Consider the following 25,221-nt stretch of genomic DNA (forward strand, 5'->3'; position numbering starts at 1 on the left):
TTTTTCATAATCGACACTCTGTGTGAGGCCCATGTTCATGATCTTACAACATATTTTAAATGTATTCTGTCAAAACTTTCTCTAAAATTACACAAATATTTGTGACTCTTCCTGATAATATTCTCTATGTAATGCATAAACATTTTTTTGGTTTAATCATTAATAAAGGTATGATTTTTCACTATTTGGAATGTCACACCAAATGATTTAGTGTCACACCGTATGATCATATCTTCATGTGTCAAAACAAACTGTGTTTAACCTACCTATTAGTGAGTACTGAACTTTACTGATTGATTAAACAATTACCCAGGATAACATGGCCTTAATATTTCTGAACAGGATATTATTGTAGGGCTTTAACATGGGATAAGAAAGAATTGTAGTAGTAGATGGATGATGAGGATGTGCACAGGAATGCTACACACACCTAAGTCTTCTGCCGGCCCACGGCAGAAGGATCCTAAAGAGACAATAAGGCGCATAGCCACACTTGGAGCCAAGGCAACATTTTATTAACACCAATTAGTGGAAACAGAACTCAGCATTCAGGTAAATTGCTTTTTTCCGAAGTCTCCTGAACTTGAACACAGCATTTTGTGTTGAACAAATGTAATTAGGAATCATGACATTACACCACATCTCCACTAGCTAAAGAGTGCTGTGTTGCGCAACTCCAAAAATAGCTGATCTACAAGCACAACGTGTTGAGCGCTTGTAGATCAGCTATTTTCGCTAGTTTTGTCTCGGGTCCTACCTTAACACTGTCCACTGTCCAGTCCAGTGAGTGAAAGTACAAAAGTATTAGATCAGATTAGATTATACATTTAGACTGTATTGTACATCAGCCAGTCGTATTTGGTGAGGGTAGCAAACCGGCTGCCTTGTTGTGGTTCTGCTATGCCACAGACAACCTCCTGCTCTTCTTAGAAAATGCAGTCTCGCCCCTTTGGCTCCTCTCTCCTTGCTGGGTCATTGTTTAGTTTCTCCCTGTACTTTCTCGTTCTCTCAGCACTTGTCATTTTCCAGCTGACAAAAGAAAATGGAATGTATAGTTTAAGACAAAGAGAAAATATTGTTTAGATTGAAACAATATGTTAAGGTTTCTGTGAAGGGGTTTCTGCTCTGTCTGATGAATTTGAAGTATCACTGAATGAAGCTAAATTACATTTTATGTAAAAATGTTTAAAACAAATGTTTAAATGTACAAAAGAAACATGGAACTTTGTTATTTATTGTTATATCTGTAGTTAAATACAGTATAAATCATATGGTGTGACAATCAAGTCATATGGCGTGACAAGCAGACCTGTCACACCATATGATTAAGTGTCACACCATATTACTGTTTTCTGCATTTAGGTTTACCTTGAGGCTACTATGTACACATTAGCATGCTAACAGCATGCTAGCTATAACAAAGCAGCCTAGATCTACATGGAAATATGACCAAAACTTCAAATAACTTAAGCTTTTTTTTAAGAAAAGGTGTCACACCAAAAGACATCCAGAATGGTGAGTTTGTGAACGTTTCAACAAGATGGCATTTCATGAAAATGTTAAAATCATAACTCACCTCAGACACCTGTCTTGCAGTTGTGCTGGGAGTGCTGAATAGCCTTACAGAAGAAGGACCTCTCTAGCCAATAGGTGTCCAAATAATTGCCTGTTTAATTTTTCCAAACTAGTGTCACACCAAATGATTTTGGGTTGGGGGACAAAATGTTTTTGATCAGAAATGACTGAAAACAGTTTGGTTTAATCATTAATAAAGGTATGATTTTTCACTATTTGGAATGTCACACCAAATGATTTAGTGTCACACCGTATGATCATATCTTCATGTGTCAAAACAAACTGTGTTTAACCTACCTATTAGTGAGTACTGAACTTTACTGATTGATTAAACAATTACCCAGGATAACATGGCCTTAATATTTCTGAACAGGATATTATTGTAGGGCTTTAACATGGGATAAGAAAGAATTGTAGTAGTAGATGGATGATGAGGATGTGCACAGGAATGCTACACACACCTAAGTCTTCTGCCGGCCCACGGCAGAAGGATCCTAAAGAGACAATAAGGCGCATAGCCACACTTGGAGCCAAGGCAACATTTTATTAACACCAATTAGTGGAAACAGAACTCAGCATTCAGGTAAATTGCTTTTTTCCGAAGTCTCCTGAACTTGAACACAGCATTTTGTGTTGAACAAATGTAATTAGGAATCATGACATTACACCACATCTCCACTAGCTAAAGAGTGCTGTGTTGCGCAACTCCAAAAATAGCTGATCTACAAGCACAACGTGTTGAGCGCTTGTAGATCAGCTATTTTCGCTAGTTTTGTCTCGGGTCCTACCTTAACACTGTCCACTGTCCAGTCCAGTGAGTGAAAGTACAAAAGTATTAGATCAGATTAGATTATACATTTAGACTGTATTGTACATCAGCCAGTCGTATTTGGTGAGGGTAGCAAACCGGCTGCCTTGTTGTGGTTCTGCTATGCCACAGACAACCTCCTGCTCTTCTTAGAAAATGCAGTCTCGCCCCTTTGGCTCCTCTCTCCTTGCTGGGTCATTGTTTAGTTTCTCCCTGTACTTTCTCGTTCTCTCAGCACTTGTCATTTTCCAGCTGACAAAAGAAAATGGAATGTATAGTTTAAGACAAAGAGAAAATATTGTTTAGATTGAAACAATATGTTAAGGTTTCTGTGAAGGGGTTTCTGCTCTGTCTGATGAATTTGAAGTATCACTGAATGAAGCTAAATTACATTTTATGTAAAAATGTTTAAAACAAATGTTTAAATGTACAAAAGAAACATGGAACTTTGTTATTTATTGTTATATCTGTAGTTAAATACAGTATAAATCATATGGTGTGACAATCAAGTCATATGGCGTGACAAGCAGACCTGTCACACCATATGATTAAGTGTCACACCATATTACTGTTTTCTGCATTTAGGTTTACCTTGAGGCTACTATGTACACATTAGCATGCTAACAGCATGCTAGCTATAACAAAGCAGCCTAGATCTACATGGAAATATGACCAAAACTTCAAATAACTTAAGCTTTTTTTTAAGAAAAGGTGTCACACCAAAAGACATCCAGAATGGTGAGTTTGTGAACGTTTCAACAAGATGGCATTTCATGAAAATGTTAAAATCATAACTCACCTCAGACACCTGTCTTGCAGTTGTGCTGGGAGTGCTGAATAGCCTTACAGAAGAAGGACCTCTCTAGCCAATAGGTGTCCAAATAATTGCCTGTTTAATTTTTCCAAACTAGTGTCACACCAAATGATTTTGGGTTGGGGGACAAAATGTTTTTGATCAGAAATGACTGAAAACATTATGCTTTGACTTTGAAAAGATATAGGCTCAAAATAGACATTTTTTTTAGCCTAAATTCATTTTCAAATGATTTTTAGCAATTCTTTTTCTTAGTTTTATTCAAGTTCCCACTTTGAGAAACAAGGTCAGGACAGTCACACCATATGAGTCTTGCCATGTTTGGTTGAAGATTCTGAAGAAATGGGGAATGAAATGTTTTAATCTTGAGTAAGTTCACATAAAGCTTAATGTCCTGCACAATATTCAGAAGGTTTTTGACAAATATATTTTTTATTTATACATGTTTGACACCGAGGACAGCGAAAACGTTACGTCACGTCACCCACCCATATATTACACACTTGTGTGCTCTCTGAATATGCAGTGTTGTACACTAGAGACACAAAACACAACATAAGAGGGGCACAGGGGGTGGGAGTCAGACAGACTGACATCCAGACAGACAGTCTACAGAGATTGAGAGAGAGGGAGAGAGAGAGAGAGAGAGAGAGAGAGAGAGAGAGAGAGAGAGACAGACAGACAGACAGACAGACAGACAGACAGACAGACAGACAGAGACGGAAAGACAGACAGAGGGACAGAGAGATACTGTAGACTAGAGGGACAGAGAGATTGGAGAGAGAGAGAGAGAGAGAGAGAGAGAGAGATTGAAGGGAGGACAGACAGGGAAGGAGATAGAGAGAGAAGGGAGTACAGACAGAGACAGAGATATATATTTTTTTTATTTTGATTGTATTATATTGATTAATATAGTATTTACTGTGTACACTTCTGCTTTGGCAATGTAAACGTAGGTCTATAGACTGTTTTATCATGCCAATGCAATATAAAGCCCTTTGAATTGAATTGAAAATTGAGAGAGGACTACAGCCTAGGCAGGTATGCAACTGAGATGTATTGTCAGTGAGATTAGTTTACTTTTTAACAACAATAGTTTCATTCCAGCCTGTAATTACAGTACACTGTATAGGCCGTATTGTCGTGAACAGGTGTCAGTCAGTTAGTTACCAGGCAGTGGAGCAAAGCCACCCTCTCTGGGGAGGTTGTATTGGAATTGGAGCCAGCCTCCCTCCCTCCCTGCACGGGCGAGTCACTGTCACCTGCAAGTGACAATAAACTAAAAGGACCAACCTACTTTCACTCACATGCCAGAGAGACAGGTTCATTTTGACTCCACTACTCCACTCACTCAGGCTGTGTGCGACAGGACAAGGAGCAGGTGAACAGGACAGGTGGCATAGTTTATTACAGCTCCACTTTTATTATGTCTCACTTCAACTTGTAAATTTTCTTTTCATCTTTTTTTGTTTTCTTTTTTTCCTTTTTTATACTATATTTTTTAAACAAGTATTTAGTATTCAACAGCCTAGGGCTTTTGTTTGAAGCTGTTTTTATTATGGATCGACTGGACGAGTGGGCATTCAAATCGCAGAAGATGGAGCTGGAAGAGGACTTCTACTTGGACTACGGTGCTGTGGAGGAAATAGCGGATTATCACCGCCGGGACCCCGATGAACTTTTAGCTGCCCTCAAACAAAAGGAGGAAGAGGTGCTCCTGGCGGCGCAGCTGGGGAACGCTCTGCTCCTGGAGAACCGGCAGCTGAAGGAACAATGCGACAAACTGCACGAACACTACCAGGACAAGCTGGAGGTAAGGAAGAAGAACGTTTTTAAGTTGGTTATTATTTGCGCGTAAAATACGCACGGCAAGTTTGGCTATCCGAGAGAGTGTACACACATGCAAGCAAACTGGGATCCTGGTTGAGTGGCTGTCATGGTCCGTTTGGTTGCATTTGTACATTCTCAGAGTTACACATAAATGTTTTGATAAGGATTTTTGTTTTTTCTTGTGTGTAATTACCGCTATTACAGTTGGTTTTCCCATCATATGCAATCAATGGACGAATTCTCGCTCAAAACACGCGCGTAAGCTATAATTGTTCCATCTGTGGTCTGGCTGTTTTTGTTCACTGCATGTAAAACTTTCGTTTATGATAAAACGATAACTCCTCAGTCGGAGTTATCGTGGAGGGCGACTGGGCGAGGTTATTATGCAGACATGTAGGCCTACTGTGGTTCATAATGTTACCACTGTCGCTTTGCCAAGGGAAGGCTATGAAGTGAAGTGACACTCGATCCGTTAGTATAAATTGCTGTCTCATAAAATGGTTCATTCTTTTTTGGGAGGTTAAGGGCCCCCCAAAAAAGAGAATGTAGGTATGATGCCATCATATAGGTGCAGACAGATAGCCTATAGACCTTGTTCTCTCTGCTATCTGATATCTGCTCATCATGTTATCAGTAGACCTACAATGCTCCCCAGCTGGTTAATTTCCACAGGGATTATAGCCTAGTTATCAACTAAATATTGATATCGTCTGGGTATTTTATGATACTTGAATACCAGGAGGCTACCTTTGAAGTGACAAGTGATACTGTTATCAAACAAGTTGACCTAACTCATACATTTAAAATCTGTGTTTAGTAGTTTATTACAAACATCATACTGACCCAACCCAAATATATACCTTCTTGATCTGGTTAAAAGAAAAGAAGAAAGTCTCAATAAAAAGATAGTATTGAAATAAAATAGGCTATTCAGAAAGCACAACAAAACGCGGTGACTAAAACAGAGCGTGCCTCAGAATTGGTGAATCTCCCCACAGACATACCTCTCAAACCTCCAGTATCCCACTCAACCAACTTAAAGTCCCTTGATGCTGAGGTGGACGCCTCCCTCGTATCCCCGTGGGACCCAGAGGCTGTGATGCCCCCATGGCAGTGCTGTCTGGTGGGTGCCTACATCCTATATCGCCACCCAGCTCTCTTCTCCATCTACCTTACTACTGTAGACCTTTTACACCAGGGGCCAGCAAGTCAATTTGAACGCCAAACCTTTTCAAAGACATTAGATGGTGGGCCAGAATACAATCAATGGCTAATTTAGACCTGGAACAAACATCCTTATATGAAATAATAATAACTACTATTTTGTTATAAAAGTGTGTGTGTGTGTGTGTGTGTGTGTGTGTGTGTGTGTGTGTGTGTGTGTGTGTGTGTGTGTGTGTGTGCGCTTTGCGTGTGCGTGTGCGTGTGTGTGTGTGTGTGTGTGTGTGTGTGCGCTGTGCGTGTGTGTGTGCGTGCGTGCGTGCGTGCGTGCGTGCTTGCGTGCGTGCGTGCGTGGCATAACAATTGATAATTGAAATTCAAGTGAAATAAAGATGAGCAGCTGAGCAAGAGCAGAGTGCGGGATTTTTTGTTCATGAAATATCTTTTCATGATTGCCTCAGTATTCACTATTCACTATCCAACGCACCTGCACCCATCCAGTGGATGTGCGAATATTTCCCTTACATAACAATTGATAGAAAAGCAGGTGGAATCAAAGGTTACAAGTGCACACAGAAATGTTTATGTAATGCAGGGCTCTGCATCCTTGAATGTGGCACTTTAATCAAAACGTTTCAAAATAATATTTAATCTGGAGACCTTTTCGTACAAGAGCTCTTTCATGGTTCAGGGATCAGGGTCCCTTAGAACGGAGAGAGACAATGTATAATTTATTTTAAGGCATGCGAAACATCTTTGGTTTGTGACGTTTTTCATCAAAAAGTCTCAAGAGGAAAGTTAACAGTGAAAACATAACGTTCAAAGAATGGAAATTAAACTATTTGTTCATACTACCCGGTTCCGGTTATCAATTCGAAGCTATTGCTGTCCATGTCCTATCTGGACTGTCAATCAGCTATTTTAAATGATTTACAAAATAATTTGTCCGGCCAGATATCATCTCTGGCAGGCCAGTTCCAGCCCACAGGCCACCTGTTGCCTACCACTGATTCAGGGCGTTGGACCGGATTTAATCTAATCCCCGGACCCGGTTGAGAACCATGAGTTCTGGTGCTGCAGGGATATCGCTGTCCCTGTCTTCTGTTACCGTCTCCTCATCTTTGGAAAACTGCTGTCAGCTCCAGTCAGCTGTGGAGTTGAACCCAGCTGGTAGGAGCCCCCAGTTGACCCAGTGGTATTCCGAGCAGGCGGCTGTATCAATGTAACGGTGCCTTGGCTGTGGCTGCTGTCGTCGGTGGCCACGCCTCCTTTACTGGTGGTTGGGTGCTGACATAACTAGCTCCTTTACGATAGCGATGCTGAAGAGCCAGTGTCACCAGACCACAAACTCATATGGAGGCCTGTTTAATTTCCACCACCATGGCTCCCTATCGTTCTACTATAGATCCATTCTGATTATGCATTCGTCCTGGTTGTCCGCCAGCGTGAAGTCGGGCAGGATTCCTTTGCGGACCAGGGAGAGAACAGCTCCTGTGTTGGCACATTGTCGAAGCCTGGCGGTGAATGAGGATGACCTCCTGGTGTCAGTAGTCGTGGCTGTCTGTCTGTTGTCCCATTAGCAGAGATCAGCAGCTTCCTTGAAAACCCCCAAGTCTAGCAACATGTTTTTAGACGCCATTGGCATTGACCTCTTCCAGCAAACTCAATCTACTGCCGCCCTCTGGCCAGTAGTTGAGATCATCAGCGTTTCCGTTTTCAGTGATATAACTTATTATATCACTTATTATGAAGTGGCGCTGTGACCGCCACTTCATAATAAGCGCTTCCAGTTATAGGCAGGCCATTTGCCCTGTGACATTTCTGCCTCTTCCCAGTCTTTTTCTCAGAAAGTGCAGGGCATTCTTCGGTCCCTTCCAACTCATCAAGCCATCCCACTTCTGATGCCAATGTAATGACCAGTGGTTTTCTATAAAGAGCCATGAGCCACGTTTTGTAGGATACTCTTGTATTCCCTTGTGTACCCATATCTGTCATGGCTCCTCCAAAGTCACACACATGAAATAATGGCTAACAAACATATCAAATGTCATCAATCACACAGAACTCATAAACCCATTCCTAATCCAAATACTCACAATCAGAAAATAGTAAAGTACAACTAAAATACTAATAATACCTGGAATTTATGTAGCACTTTTCTAAGTGCTCAAAGATGCTTTACATGTGTGCATGGTGGCCAGGGGAGAGGACAAACACTTTTTAGGAAGATCTTCAAGAACACTCCAACGGACTCCATACGTATGGAGTATATGGATATAGCTGACCTGTTCTGACATCACCTTCAAGACAGAAGTATTTTTCATTGTGTATTGTTTTTGCTCTAAGTTGATCCCATGCCAAAGCGAAAGTTTATCCCATGCCAAAGAGCCGTCAAGCACCGCCGCGTGACCACGGAGCAGCGTCCCCAGCCACCCATGCCCATGCTTGCATGCGCCCATGTCCCGGAGGAGACGAGACACGAGTCACACTTGCAAATGAATTCCTTCCTTGTCCCTTTTATGCCCATATATGGAGATCCCTGATCTGATGTCATCAATATTAAACCCAAAGCTTAGAATGCCCATGAAATCAAAGTGAACTCGGAAAGGCGATAAAATAAAACACATCCCAGGGAAATAGGCCTACATTTGTCAATACATATTGATTATGAGAATTGCAAAATGTTTCAATACACATTTGCCGGTTATCGTGTGACTTGTCTCGTCTCTGCCTATTGTGGAAAAGTCTAGAAAACAACTTCAATCATTCAATCAACAATCATTCTCTTTCTACAGTGACACACACTTGCCACTGTAATAGTTTGCGGTGTTAAGTGTGCAGAGCCTCTCTGAGTGGTTTTAAGTGGTAAAATAGACGTCAGTAGAATGGCGTTGCTAGGGAAGAGCTTGGGTTCAAGTTTATGTCCTGTCAGCCACTGACGTTCACAAACAGTCTGTAAGGAAATAAACTTGGACACATTTAGAATGTTTATGTCGTCAAGTGTGAAAAGGTCTGAGGCGCTTTGGACAAAAGTCAAATAATTACGCTTCCTCTTTTAATCTGTCCTCAGCATAATTTGGCTTGACTTCTGTTCAGAAGAAATTCAAGTGCTGTTTGGAAATATGTCACATTTGAGGCGAAGACCCATTGAGTACTTGTTTCTCTGTCTCTCCAATTCTTTCCCATTGTTCTTTTAACATATTGTTGTCATTGTCAACAGTGATAATACGTTGTAAAAAAATAAATGTCAAATCCCATAACTGACCCAGATTTTTTACCACACTTTTTTATTGGTTTTGTATGGGAAAATGGACCATTGTGATCTCCATTGTTACTCCAATTCTTTCCTGTTGTTCTTTTGACATACAGTATTTGTTGTCAACGATGACCATTGTGATCCTCGTTATAACATTTTAAGATTCCTCTTCCCTATAATAGTGTATGATACTCATAGGAGAAATGAAGAATGCATTTTATTTATTTTGTTGAAGATATTTTTGGGGGATTTTACGGCCTTGATAGTATTAACTTTAAAGGGGTCATGACATAAAAAAAAGAACTTTCCTGACCTCAATTACACCCAAAAAACCCGGAACATTCAACATTCAGTGGTTTTTCTGTAATGTGTAGTTTTTTGAATAATAGCGGCCATTCATATGAACTTTCTCTTGAAGTCACTTCCTATATCGCCTCAACTTGCAAGCCGGATACTATACCCTTGGTAACGATTCGAAACCTTCCTTGCCCATCTTCACCCCCCACAGGAGCTGGAGCAGGGCCGGCATGAGCTGCGAGTGAAGCTGGAGGGCCGGCAGTCCCAGTGGGAGAGCCAGGTGGGGGAGCTGGAGCGGGACACGAGGGAGATGAGCTCCCAGGTGGAGCTCCTCACCCAGGCCCTGGGCGACGCCCACAGGGACAAGAGACACGCCCAGCAGGAGCACAACGAACACAGCCAGCAGCTCCGCGAGCAGATCAGCACCGTGAGTCTCCCTCCTCATAGTATCTGGAGTGAAACAATACATATCGTCGTTGTTGGGTGGATTAAACCTTGTATGTCCAAAACCGTTCGTTTTGTCATTTAAAAAAATATTTAAACTAGTGAAAATAGCAGATCTACAAGCACACAACGGTGTGCTTGTAGATCTGCTATTTTTGTGCGACATCTTTGCTTTACGAAAAAAAACGCACACATTTGAAACTTGGAGATACGAGTTTTCTGCCCGACAGTGACGATGTGAAATCAACGAACGCCAGGCAGGCAGTGGTGGGAAAAAGTGCTCAAATGTATCAGTTAAGTAAAAGTATCAGTACTGCAACGTAGAAATACTCTGTTAGGGTGCCCTCACACCAAAATACCTATGAGAGTGGAATCCGCGTTCCGCCAATGCATTTCAATGATAAGGGAGCGTTTTTTGCAGAAATCCTCTGCTGGCATGAAACCGCTTCACTCTCATTGAAATGCATTGGCGGAACGCGGATTCCACTCTCGTAGGTATTTTGGTGTGGCACCCTTACAAGTGAAAGTCCAGAATTCAAAATGTGCTTGAGTAAAAGTACAAAAGTATTGTTACTCATGATGCAGAATGTCCCATTTCAAGTTTTCAAATGTGTAATAATCTTTTGAAAATAGCAGATCTACAGTGGCGGGGGCACGGTGGTGCTGTCGCCACAGCTAGAAGGTCCTGGGCTCCACGGTGGGGACGCTGTGGGCGCTGGAGGCCTTCTCTCCTCCACGTCATCAGTGCCCATACCTGAGGTGGGGTTGGCGAAAGGGCCTTTCTGCAGAGTTTGTATGTTCTGCATTGTGAGCTTGTAGATCGGCTATTTTCAAATGGCCGAAATGTCTATATAGGGTTAAAGTGGTTAATGTGTATTGTAATAATCTATCCGTCTACAGTATCTACAAAGTAACTACTAACTAAAGTGTTGTGTAGTGGAGTAAAAGTACAATATTTGCATCTGAGATGTGGAGTAAAGGTATTGGAAATTAGAAAGTAAAGACAATTTTACATTACAGTAAATGTACTTATTTACTTTACACCACTGCAGACTAGGTATTTGAATAAATATTAGTTTTAGTTTTTTTCTGGCATATTGATAGATTTTTCAAGTGAAGATTGACAGGAAAGCGGGAGAGAGACACGGGGAGAGGAGAGACATGCAGCAAAGGTCGTCGGGAACGGGACTCGAATCCGCGACACGCTGTCAGGCTACTTTAGAACCTGGGCCACATGCAGGGTATTTTGACCTAATTATAGGCTACTGAGGGCCCTATCTTCTGTGGCGCCTTATGCCTTATCTATAATCTTCTTAGTAATTTTTTATACTTTGAAAAACATTTTAAAATAGTGTACCTAGCCAAATCTACAAGCTCACAGTGTGTGTAGATGTCCTACTTTCACTATTTTAAAATGTTTTTTTCAAGTATTAAAAATGCCTAAAATGATTAGGAGTAAGGCATAGAGCCCTTGTTAAAGGAATGCTTCAATCTCAAACTGAATGTTTCTCTATTACTCATCCTGTGAAGCCTTGCATTCATGGAGAATTTCGGTTTGTGTTGCATTCCTTCACAGTGAAGGAAGAATCTTAAAAAAAAAAAAAAAAAAAAGAGAATACTTGAAATAAAAAGTGGTCCAATATCAACAACAGCAAAACAAAATCTTTTTATAAACTCCACAAGAACTCTCTCAGCGTATTCCAAGTGTTAAGTGTATTCCTTAAACAACTTCATCCCTATATAAACTACTGTACATAGGTATAATATGAGAATAGTGCGAATGGGAATAGTGAAAATAGCCAAAAAAGTCAAAATATTGACGTTCACCTTCAATATACCAGAAGTAATCACCCTGCAAAATATGTTTATAGAATCCTTGTATTTTTTTTGTTTGGGGGGGACTTTCAGCTTTCTTTGGCATTTGGCTTTCCACTCCAGCACTGAAGAATGTAATAATGTTTTGTTACTATAGTTAAAATGGACAACATCTGGATGCAAAGCCAGGTAAAACTCAGTCTTGGTGCAAAACAAACGCCAGTTCTCCACTAGCACTGGTTCACGAGCCAAGCCTGATAAGACATGAGGCTGTTATCCAACCTGCATGCTGAGACGCTGTGTACTTTCCCAGGTATCAGTCTGTCACAGTCTCTAATCTACTCCAGAGCGAAGGCCAAAACGCATGCCGTAGCCAGGCTGTGGGCAAAACCCAGAGCAAGGCCATGGTGTGATGCATCGTTTACAAATGGAAGCAACAGAATGTAGATAAGGAAAGCGTTCCTCTTAGATTAAGACGCCACCACCTTTGCCAGAGAGAAAGGGGTGGGTGGAGCCGGTCACTGCAGTGTTGCGTAAATAAATCATTGCAGTTGATGACCCAGTCCTAAACTGGGAGAAGATGAACCCACTCATAAATAAGTAAGAGGGATTCTGGTACAGCAGGCTTTTGAATTAGTTGTACGTTTTTCCATTTCATTTCAAACTTTTTTTTATTCTCCAAAAGACAGCGGAGATTTCCCTCATTTCCAAAGTTCCAAGGCATAATACAAGTAAAAGAACATAAGCAGTTCAGTTAAAACGGTTACAGCTTGACACACAGTGGCTTGAAATCAAATTCCTAAAGAGAGGGAAGAACCATCCTCATGTCTCTATAGTACTAGTAGGCACACACCTTTGTCTTCCTTTACACCAAATCTCTGCTGGCCGCCAGAATAGGGATCCTAGGGCTCAGATGGTTTCTCTCCCAAGAGTGCTGGAGGGAGTTCCATAAGCTAGAGGCGTTATAGTAGAATGCAGTTTTACCAAGTTCATTCAGTGCAAGCTTTAGGAATGCAAGAACGATTAGTTTGATCCCACACTGTTGTGTTGTAAGCAGGCAGCTTTCCATTACAAAATACAGTAATTTTTATTTATTGCAATGCGATGGTGAATTGAGATGTTTGAGACTTCAGTGACGTGTAGAGAAGAAGCAGATGAGTCACATTCAATCAAGCTTGTGGTGACTCACAATCTGTTCCGTTCAAGTCGTTCCACCACTCGCCTGATGTCCCAGACCTATTGATCTCTGATCATCGTCATCAGTTAAAGCTACTGTCCGTAACTTTCATGTATTGTTGATTCCCTCTTCCGGCGGAGAGGGGTACTTGCAACGATGTCTGAACTTTGTTTGGTTGGTTGGTTGATTGACTGATGCTTTTATTGATCACAATGCTTACACATAAACTGTGATCTCTATGACTCTATCATACAGAAGGTTTTTCAGAAAGCTCTAAGGATTTAGAACAGTTGTTTAGAACAGTAATCCTCAAGTGTTTTAGGTTTTTCTTTTACACAAATCTTCTCTTCTTGTGGGAGTCCCTGGCAGGCCAAATACAAATCATTTTGGGGTCCATGGCAAGTGATTTAGTGGACATTCATGTTGTAGAATCTGCCTTAATGGGTTAAACTGGTGGAGCTGATCGTAAAGTATGTTGCCCGCTGACTAGAGGAGTGCATTGTTCTGCTAATGATTATACTGTAGTCACGATGTTACATAACAACATGACCGAGCAGAGCGACCTCCAGTAGCTTCAGCGCCCTGTGTTGTTACTTATGAGAGGAATGAAATGAATAGATAACCCACAGACATAAAAATGGAGCCAGGAATTACGCCTCCTTTTGACTCTCAAGGTCCTCCTCAGTCCTCAGAATTGAGGAAATGTGAATGTTATTCCAGCCCTGAGGCTATACAGACTAAAAATAGTACTGAGTATAGCTACTGCACTGCACATGTTATACAGCCATCAGAGGTGCAGGAAAATGTCAATTTAGATAAAAGGGTGGGCTAATTGCCGGCGTGGCCCCTTTGACGAAGGAAGCAGCGGAAACATTGGTTTGTTTGTCTGGCTTCTCTTTGGTTCTGGACGCCCCCTGGCCTGCCTGGCCCTGAACGGCTGAATAGCAGCAGAGGAACAACGGTGCGAGCGGCACAGGGAGCCTCTCTGGCTTCCTCGTGAATGGTAGCGCTGCTCCTGGTGGTGGCATAGCGTGGCGTGGCGTGGTGTGCTCCACTGCCTGGCACGGTGAGTGTGTGTCTGAGTGTGTGGATTTGTATACTTTAGTTCGTCTCCATGAGTCAGAGCTGTGAGATATGGGCTATACGTCTGTCGGTCAGAAACCCCATCAGTGGTGTAAAGTAACTAAGTGCATTTACTTAAGTACTGTATTTAAGTATAATTTTGAGGTATTATTACTTAAGTATTTCCAACTTTTACTTTTTACTCCACTACATCTTGGATCCAAATATTGTACTTTAACTCCACTGCATTTATTTTAAAACTAGTTACTAGTTATTTTGCAGATATATATTATAATATTATAAACATACATAAACCACTTCTTTAGCCCTATATTATACTTTGGCTATTTGAAAATAGACGATCTACAAGCTCACAATGCGTGTTGTGAGCTTGTAGATCAGCTATTTTCATTTTGTACTTTTACTTTTAGTACTTTAAGTACATTTTGATGTCAACACTTTCATACTTTTACTCAAGTACATTTTGAATTCTTTTACTTGTAACAGAGTATTTTTATATTGTAGTAATACAAATGTAGTATTGATACTTACTACTACTTTAGTAAAACATGTGAGTACCTTTCCTACTTGGTCATACTGCAGTGTCACACAAAAGTATACTTTTGCTACTTTTGAATTTGAATCCTGAAAAAGTATCAGATTTGGACATAGTGGTTTCCACCCGACAGAGACAATATACACATTTATTTTATTTGTGGAAACATGAAAGTAGACAGCTCTCACACAATGAGGAAAATTACAAATTGAACGGAACGGAAGGCAAAAGTATTTGTTTTGGATCTGTAATATGTTTGTTGAAGTAAAACATAATCTGTATTAAATGGTTATGTATTCATGTTCAAAATGTAAGTTAAACATGTTCATCTGCAAATCAGACAAAGTATACAATACAAATACATCATATTATGCCTTATAATAAGAAATCCATTTGGGGTCTTTAAGTTTAGCATAAACTGCTGTTGATTTTTTAAAGGCCGCTTTGTTGATTTGTCACATTGCTGAGAGGAGTTCTGGGATGTGTGGGTCAAAGCTTTGAGGAGCCTTTGAAATGAGTCATTGTTAAGTACAGTATAGAGCTGCCTTGAGCCCTTGACACAGATAAGATGATGACTCTACTGGAGCAGAAATGCTTGCCTGGAAAGGGAGTACAGTACAGTCTTTTAATGTGATAAACTAAGAAATTCACTTCTCGGGCAATCACATCATTTACAGGAACACTAAACTCCTTACAAACAAAACCAGCAGCAGTCTGAAAGGTGAGGTGAGTCATTTACAATATTGGTCATGATCACTCAGAAGCAATAACACACTTCAGCAGACGTCACACACTAAATGAGAGCATGTTTTTGGTTGGGATCCTTTAGGATTTTAACGATTCCCGGTTACATACGGTTACCTCTTAAAGCTATAATCTGTAACTTTTCCAATTAAACAAATCTTAAAATTGTCCTAACTATTAAATCGCTAAAGTTTTAGAATACCCACTCCATGAATTTCAGCCCCTAAAGCCTTCTGTATATATGTTTTCTATGATCCTGGCCGGGGACCGGTATTCGTGTCAAAATTACGTCATCCGCATCTTTCTGTATACATTGTCTCCAGTTCATACACTACCGGCCAATCACATCGCGGATCATACACTACCGGCCAATCACAGCGCGTCTTGCCGTCTTCTCAGGAAGTAGCTTGCCTCAGCAACAGTGTTTACGCTGGTGAGGGAGTCTAGCCTGTTACTCCCCTGTTACTGGTCACAGAGGGACGCGAGACCCCTCTACGGATGAGTCTCGGCGAGACGGAAACGGTTCCTGATTGAATACTTTATTAACCTTTTGCAAAATGTACAGAGGTACAGTTATATGATAATGCTAAAAGGATAACACCCTGACTGAGGGCTTGTTTCCATTGTGGTCCTGTGTATTCAATTCATCAAGAGATATAAAGACATAATAATACTAGATCATCAATACTAGGAGCAGTAAAAGTATATTTAAGGAAATGTATTTTAGCAAGCTGGAGAGGTGCTCTTTTATGGCGGTTTTGAAGGAGGTACCGGTACTAGTAGGGAGTCACACCTTTATGATTGCTGGTGGTAGATAGGGCATTCCACATTTTGGTGGCAATAATAGTAGAATGAATTCATCCCCATGTTTGTGCCAAATCTGGGTGTAATGAGATCAGTGGAGCTCCCTATGCTTCATAAGGTTCCGGATCTCAACCTAGATAAGCAGTCTAATTTGTGGTTATCGTCCTGAGATGTTCATTGACCGTGGTCCGTGACCATCGGTAACAAAAGTAAAAGCACAAAATGTTTGAAAATAGCAGATCTACAAGCTCACAACACATTGTGAGCTTGTAGATGGACTATTTTCGAATTGCCAAGGTATAAAATAGGGCTAAAGTGGATTAGTGTATGTTTCATAATAGCCCATAATCCTTAATGTCTGCAAAGTAACTAGTAACAACATTTTTCAAATAAATGTATTGGAGTAAAAGTACAACATTTGGATCCGAGATGTAGTGGAGTAGAAGTAATAGTTCTGAAAACGTACTGTAAATAGGGCTGTCATGATATGACATTTTACATGACGATTAATTGCCGCTCAAATAATTGCGATTAACGATTTAATTGTGTTTTTTCGTTGACAATTACATTTTTGTTTGGCTTGCAGGCTTTGAAGTTGCACATGGTAGATATGACAAATATACAAAGAAATGACAGGCATATTTTACAACTTTATACTTAAAAAATAACATTGATAGTGGAAATAGCCGATCTACAAGCTCACAACGCGTCGCGATGCGACACGTTGTGAGCTTGTGGATCTGCTATTTCCACTACTTTTTAAAAGTGTTTGAAACTATATTAACATTTCTCAACATGGAAACGATTATGACGATTATGCAAAATAATCGCGATCACCTCAAATAATTGCGATTAGACAATTATGTAATAATTGTGACAGCCCTAACTGTAAATGTACTTAGTTACACCACTGACCGTGACACCTGTCTCACGCTGAGCTTCCTGTAAACGGAGATGCCCGGCGAGGCCGGCCCCCCACGACCTCTGCCCCCTCTAGAAGAGCGTCATGTCGCTCACGGGCACAAGAGAAAGGACAGATATATGAACCACGCACATTATAAATCTTTCATTTGAATCCCTTTGAAGTTTCCCTCACGCCCCCAAACATCCCCGGGGGGAAACAACCGGCGCTTTGTCCCATTCTCCGATCACTCCCCAGAGGACCGTCCTGTAGCTTGGGCAGTCAGCTGTCGGATGCCACAGCGTGGGGAAGGCCCATGCAGGGGTGGGGTGGGGTGGGGGGGTCTACACAGTAAAATTCAGAGTGTTTTTTACCCTCCCTCTGCTCCTCCTCTGTCGTGGATGAGAGGGTTTATTTATGTTGACAAGTCGGAGGCGGGGAGATGTGGGGCTGGATGGGAGCGTCTCTAAACAAACACCCATCCACACGCACACGCACACGCACACGCACACACACACACACACACACACACACACACACACACACACACACACACACACACCCTGCTGCTGCTTCTGTGTTGTTGTCAAACGTAGCAGGATGATGATGTCACTGCCAAGTCCAAGAGGTCCTCTTTGCTCCGTCTGTTGCGGAGGGGAGCGGCGTGTGTGTGTGTGTGTGTGTGTGTGTGTGTGTGTGTGTGTGTGGGGGGGGGGGGGGGGGGTCTCTTTCATCTTGTATTGTGTGGCTCTGATGTGAGCTGACAGGGGCCCGCCAAACTGCTGAGTAAGGGGAACCAAGGGTCCTCCTGGCTGGGAAGGTCCTGGTCCACTATGGTTACAGAACTGGCACAGAGGCACCCTAACCCATCTACAAGCTTGTATATCTGCTGTTTTGGAATAGCCAAAGTTTGAAATAAGATTAGGATGAATTTTCCTGGGGGACTCAGCTGGTACCACTTAAGCCCCTTTTCCACTGGCCCAGCACCACACCACCCACTTGTGACAGGTTTTCCACTACAAGGACCTGGGTAGAGTGGTGTGAAAGTGGTACTAAACGTGGTACTAAAAAGTATCCAATCTAGAGTCGGCCTGAGCTAGGCCAAACAGGGCCAAACACTTAATAATGATTGATCACTCACTGTCTTTTCATTTAGACCACCAGGATATAGTTGTAATACATGATAATAGATTCTATTGTGTTATAACCACTATTATAATCTATTATAGTGTATTATAATTATCATAATAATACATTAATACTTTATAGTGTATTATAATCACAGTTATAATCCATTATAGTGTATTATAATCTAAGATGGTTGTAATATACATTTATATTGTATTATAATCACAGTTAAAAGCAGTAGGAGCGAGATCATTTAACGACCTACAACCGGGTCGCGACGTGGTCGGTAGTTTTCAGCGACCGGGTCGCTAAATCGAGAGACCGGGTCGCTAAATCACCGACCGCGCCGCTAAATCGACCGACCCGGTCGCTAAATCTACCGACCTGCCTGCAGTTTTAGGTCGGTAGATTTAGCGACCCGGTCGGAAGATTTTGCGCCCCCAGTCGGTCGATTTAGCGACCCGGTCGCTCGCTTTAGCGACGCGGTCGGTGATTTAGCGACGCGGTCGGTGATTTAGCGACCCGGTCGGGAGGTTGCGTGGCAGGTTAGCCTAACTGAGGTAACGGTCGGCAGGTTGCGTGGCAGGTTAGCCTAACTGAGGTAAGGTTACTGAGGTTAGGTTTAGGGTTAGGGTTAGGGTTAGTATGTCGGTGGAAGCGACCACCGGTCGGTGGATTTACCTACCCGGTCGCTGGATTAGCGTCCCAGTCGGTGGAATTAGCGTCCCGGTCGATGGAATTAGCGTCCCAGTCGGTCGATTTAGCGACCCGGTCGCTTGCTTTAGTGCCGCGGTCGGTGATTTAGCGACCCGGCCGCTCCATTTAGCGACCCGGTCGGTCGCTTTAGTGCCGCGGTCGGTGATTTAGCGACCCGGTCGCTCCATTTAGCGACCCGGTCGCTCGATTTTGCGACCCGGTCGCTGAAAACTACCGACCACGTCGCGACCCGGTTGTAGGTCGTTAATGATCTCGCCCTCTCTCGTTAAAAGGGTCAATTTGTTTCTTGCCGATAGGGGTACTTTTGTGTAATGGAAAATGTCGATATTTTTATGTAGTGCGGTGTGGTGTGGTGCTAAAGCTGCAGTCGAAAAGGGGCTATAAAGAACCCTTGGGGGTCCCGGCCCGGACCCCACTTTGAGAAAGACATTCTGGACCCTTTGTTTGTTTACACTTATTTGTTGTTGGAGGAGGAGGGGGGGGGGGGGTGAACTTTGTGAAATGGATGAAAAACAAGTACAGTGTGTTCATGAACAGCACTAATGAGTCCTGTTAATTAAATCATGGTACACAGAGCATGGCTGTTATTGTTGTTCAGGGCTGGTTGTAGCTGAGTTGGTAGAGTAGACTAGAGAGGCTGCTTGTAGCTGGGTGGGTAGACTAGACTAGAGAGAGGCTGTCTGCTGATCAGAAAGAAGGTCACCAGCTAGATGTCACAGCATGCCCAGTATACAGTTTGTGTCAAAGTGTCCCTGAGTGATACTCTTAACCTCTTAACTGCTCTCCCTGATTGCGCAAGGTAGGCATAATTAGCCTCCTCCTTACAAGCAGTTTCAAGGGGCACACTTGAGCCTTCTCAGGGGCACACCAAAGGTCCCCACGCACAGTGGTTGAATGTATAACACATTCAATCTCCTTTAGGAGGCTGACATGCTTAAGCCTATATACCTTGTCATACAACAAGTAGTGAATACTAGAGGTCTCTGAAGCGGGGGGGCTTTGTCACCAACCTGACTCCGCCCTCTGTCCCTTTGTTCAAGCTATTTGACAGGTGATTGGATGGTATGGGACCGTCTGTCTATCAGAGTCTGGGCGTGCTAACTCCAACCACTCATATTGACGTGTCTGTCTGCATGACGTATAGTAGCTGCGCCGGCAGGAACGCAAACACTAAATGCGATCATCTTTTTTTGAGGCGGACCGCGACGTGAAGTGCTTTTGAAAAAAAGAGGCTTGCAGCAGCACAGAATTTTCGTGGTAGCGGCAAAGTTGAATAGTGAAAGAACTACAGTGCAACAACAACAGGCGCTTCTCTATCGCGTCACACCCGGCCTCACTCAGATCCCGCCCCTTAGCTGCCGCTGATTGGTTCGAACCGGGTGCTGCGCGGTGTAGCACCAATCTCTGAACGGTTCCAGATAGAGGCTGTGTATTAGGAACTCAATACACCACCATCTGGCGGAGTCAGGTTACGTTGTACCTGCCAGGTTACGTTTGTGCCCATATATAGAGATGTTTTTTTCTGTATGTCTGCCCTTGTCCCTTTTATGCCCTATGGAGATTAGCTATTTTCACTATTTATAAAATGTGATAACATTTGTGAAAAACCGTGAACATTTTCACAAAATAGCGAGACCAGATGAGGATAAGGCCGGATGCGATGGGGTGTTAGCTTGAAAATCCTTTACTGTCAGCAGGCGAAAACCTGCCGTGCCATGGTGTCTAAATTAAGCTTCCGTTTTCCCATTTCGTCTGCATGGCCATTGGCTGCACAGCAAGCCTCCCACACAATTCAATTCTAGACATCTGATCTCCAAGCTGTATCAGTTGGGTAACATATTTACTTTTTCTCATCTCCGCCTGGTATCGTTCATGTCCGTCTCATGTCGGTATAACTCCTTGCTATTTTTAGGTTTTGGGGTTTTACTCTTAATCCTCATGCCTTCGGCTATGAGCAGTGGGACAGCGAACTGAAACCAGCGTATGATGAGAATCCCATGGTCCGGCTCACAGTTTAATTCCTGGCTGATTTGTCTTTTTTTCTGTGCCCACCACAGATCCCTATGAAACCCTTGCCTCTAAATTAAGAAATAACATCTCCTGCAAAGAACAAAACCCCTTAGCCTTCATCCCCATGCCCCCCGATTTAGACTTTGTTGCGTGCTGGTTTTGCCCCCAAAATAGCAGATCTAGATCTCAGGCGACGCGCTTTTGGGAGGGTGTGCGAAACCCGCATGCAACAAGGTATAACTCAGGATGTGTTCAACCCGTGGTGCTACCCATAAACTCAAGTTGTGTGTGTGTGTGTGTGTGTGTGTGTGTGTGTGTGCGTGTGTGTGTGTGTGTGTGTGTGTGTGGGCAGGCCATGGAGGTCCAGAGGGCCATGTCCGCTGAGCTGCAAACCCTAAAAGAGGAGCTGCGACAGAGAGGCAACCACAGCAGACCCCAGGACGAGGAGCTCATCAGTGCCATGAGGGAGCAGGTACAGAAAAATAACACTTTAACCCATTAAAACAGTGTTTCTCAAACGTTCAAATTTCAAGGTCCCCCCATGACTCTGACAGTGTACGAATGGAACTAAATGAACCTGTTAGGGTTCATTTGGTTCCATTTGTACACTGTCAGTAGTTACAGACTCAATTTAGGGTTCATTTGGTTCCATTTATACACTGTCAGAGTTACAGACTCAATTTAGACCCCCCCTAAAAGGAACCTGGAATCCACTTTGAGAACCACTGTTTTAAAACATCAAAAGCATCTGTGTAATTTAGTTTTTTGTTTTTTTGTTTTTTAAGTGGTTCTCAAAAATAATGATTAATATTACACAGAGCCATCTAAACATTTTTTGAATATTGTGTAAAAAAAGCATGCAGATGCAGACTTCAGAAGGTTGACATTTCTGTATAATAAATCCTTGTTTTGAGTGGTCTTGTGTAATATTTTAATATTTTTGAGATATTCTGTATGCCTGGCACAAAACATTTTCAGATGGGGGTCCACGGCCAAGCATATATCAGTTTACGGGTCCTTGGCATGAAAAGGTTTTAGAAGACATTTGTAGAACCGGCCTCATGTCTTAATGGGGTTTAAAAGCGACAGTAGACTCGGGGAAGTCCTTCCACAGACTTGGAGCGGGCAGAGCAGAAGGCCCAGTGGATGATGACGCCCACCTCTTATAGCTCCTGTTGCTTTGTCACGCTACAGTGTGACATGATGAGATGATGGGCATCGGCGGTGTTCTTGCACCCTTCCTTCTGTACTCATTAATTGGAGTTGGTTGGTTTTTACACAAAGAGTGTTCCGGTGAAAAGTAGTCATGACAAAAGAGGTAGTGGCTGTTTATAATGCCCTGTGCCTGGTTAATGAACGCTGGCCACTGGTGCACGGAGAACATTTACTCGAGTACTGTACTTAAGTAAATGTTTTTGAGTATCTGTACCTTACTTTTACATTTCTTTCTCTTTTTACCCCATCTTCTCGTTTTAGTCCTTATGCCAATCCATTCCTCCCCACACACATTTCTGAGTTGTCACTGCTGTTGTTGCATCCTACTGGCTCACGTGCTACGAGGACGTATACAGCCTTCGCCGTCCTCCTCCTCCCGCCCCAACACTTCCTGCCGACGGGTCGTCCGTGCAGTGATAAATAGTGGGTCGATTATGTTTGTATTGACGCTTCGACAAAGGCTTAACCGGATGCACGGCCGGTGGATTCGAACCACCGGCCCACGCAGAGTCCGCCACCGCTGACTGGACTTGTGGTTCCCACAGTGTAGCCACGGCAACGGCATTTCATAGGAACACGCTGAATGCACCCCCCGTGGACCAGGGAGTTAAACAATAATACTGTACGCCACATGTTTTCAACATGCCACCCCGGGGCAAGGACACTGGAAGTCTCAGTTATCTTTTGTTGCGTTCAGGTGTGTCATACTCAGTAAGCAGCAGTGCAAGCTCACAACGTGCCACAATTGTAGCTTCATAGACTTGCTTGACAGCACTATCATCATCAGTGCATAAATTCATGTTTTACTTTTACTTTTTTTGCTACTTTTCTGAACACGTAGTGACCTAAGTGATTTTCTTATGGATGGCTTTAATTTACTACAGTAAAACATATCTCTAAGATATCTGTGCTTTTACTCAAATGTGGCTTTTAAGTACTTTATACGCCACTGTTTATTATTATTTGTTATATTATAATGTTAAGACTGATGCTATATGTTCTTGGTAGACCTACAGTATGATCCTAGATTACTCTAGTCTAGACACTATGCATTTGATGTATTACCTTGTCAAGTCTCCTGGATTAAGAGCCTCTGTTAAATGTGTGTGTGTGTGTGTGTGTGTGTGTGTGTGTGTGTGTGTGTGTGTGTGTGTGTGTGTGTGTGTGTGTGTGTGTGTGTGTGTGTGTGTGTGTGCGTTTGTGTGTTTGTGTGTGTGTGTGTGTGTGTGTGTGTGTGTGTGTGTGTGTGTGTGTGTGTGTGTGTGTGTGCATGTGCACGTGTGTGTGTGTGTGTGTGTGTGTGTGTGTGTGTGTGCAGGTGGTGCGTCTCACACAGAAGGAGCAGGTGTTGGAGGAGAGGCTACAGACTGTGAGTCAGGAGAACATGGAGCTGCGGGACAGTCTGGCCGCTGTGCACAACACCCTGGATCTGACCAAGCACAGCAGCCAGCAGCACAGCCAACAGGTACACACACAGTACTTGTCTGGTAACAGGCTTCACACTAACACACTGTACCAGTCTGATAGCAGGCTTCACACTAAAGTGCACTTTTAACCAAACCGATTCGGCCACAAATCGGTGGCGGAAGGCGGCGGAAAGCGTCTGTTGCCGACAGGGAGCTCATTGGCAGGCCCCAAAAATAGTCACTCTACAAGCTCACAATGCTCATGTGTCAGCTTGTAGACACATGAGTGCCTGCCCACCACCACGGAATCTAAGGGTTCTAAAACCACCGCTCTGGCCCGTGTTCGCGGGGAGGAAAGCCGGGCAGGGAGGATGATATTAGTCACTGCACATACAGTACTTCTCAGAGTTCAGAGCCATTTCAGTTCCGATTTACTGAGTCTAGTAGGTGTTTAAAGGTATATTTCACTTTCAAACATGTTTGGGGTCATTTTAACGTCTACTTTGGCTTTTGTGAACACCCAGACAATTAAGTTGCTTGACAGGAAAAAGGTACAGAGAAAGGGGGAGTGACACGCAGCAAAGGTTGCCAGGTTCGGGAATCAAACCTGCGACTCGTTGTCAGCCTGACAGCGAGTCCCTCATAGCTTTCCTACTTAGTGGAGTAGATTTTATCTGTACTCTTACTCAAGTACTGTGGTTGAGTACTTCGTCCACCTCTGAACATGACCACAAACAATCCCAAGTGGATTCTAAAAGCTCTTTTCCACTCTTAAAGGGACTACACCATGAATTTTCATTTTTCCAATTTTTATGTATTTTCTTGGTGTCCCACCAGCAACTTCTATCCTCACAAAGTCCTATTTCTGACCATTGTGTCTTTCTCAGTTTATGGGCAGATCTATGTTAGCATGTCTCAGAACGGTCCTGATTGTGAAATGTCAGATTTGTGATGTCACAAGGCCTGAGAAGGAGGCAGGAGGAGCTGGGAGAGGGTTGGGGAGGGGTGGGCAGGCCTGAGAAGGAGGCAGGAGGAGCTGGGAGAGGGTTGGGGAGGGGTGGGCAGGCCTGCTGAGCAGGAGGTGGGGAGGAGTGTGGGGCCAAAACTGGCTCAATAGCGCAGTCCTCCCACTCAGGACAAGGTGGTACTGCAGCTGAAAATGCTCTGAAAGCCAGGCAGAAATGACAGGGGCTCTGTATTCAGGAGTGGTAATTTAGCCTCAAACCTTTTCAAAAACGTTTTTGGGACACAAACAGTGTTATATAAATTATTTTTAAATGCATGGTGTAGGACCTTTAAGGTTTAACCCAGAACCTTCCAGAACCAGTAACTTTCCAGAGACCATGAAGTTCTGTAGATCTGCTGTTTTCACAATTCTTTACGTTAATTGAAAGTTGAAGTTGTGAGCAGGCACGTGCACACATAGACATCAAAGGAGGCTTGAGCCCCTGCCCTTTTATCCGTCTGTAAAAAGTGCCCTCTCCAGACCACAAATTCAGTT

General features: G+C 42.9%; 1 protein-coding gene across 1 annotated transcript in view; it reads left to right on the top strand.

Moving 5' to 3' along the window:
• Nucleotides 1–4,755: 4,755 nt before the first annotated feature.
• The window catches only part of LOC308290160 (BICD family-like cargo adapter 1), a gene marked incomplete at both ends in the record, with an annotated part of 39,100 nt that continues 18,634 nt past the window's right edge, over nt 4,756–25,221 (top strand). The window contains 4 exons of the mRNA XM_080731935.1: nt 4,756–5,010; nt 9,953–10,168; nt 21,452–21,571; nt 23,633–23,779. Of these exons, the coding sequence (XP_080588061.1) occupies nt 4,756–5,010; nt 9,953–10,168; nt 21,452–21,571; nt 23,633–23,779 (738 nt within the window). The remainder of the gene's footprint in view (nt 5,011–9,952; nt 10,169–21,451; nt 21,572–23,632; nt 23,780–25,221) is intronic.

This window comes from Nannobrachium achirus, assembly GCF_963921795.1.
Source record: "Nannobrachium achirus genome assembly, chromosome: 8".
Taxonomy (NCBI): Eukaryota; Metazoa; Chordata; class Actinopteri; order Myctophiformes; family Myctophidae; genus Nannobrachium; species Nannobrachium achirus.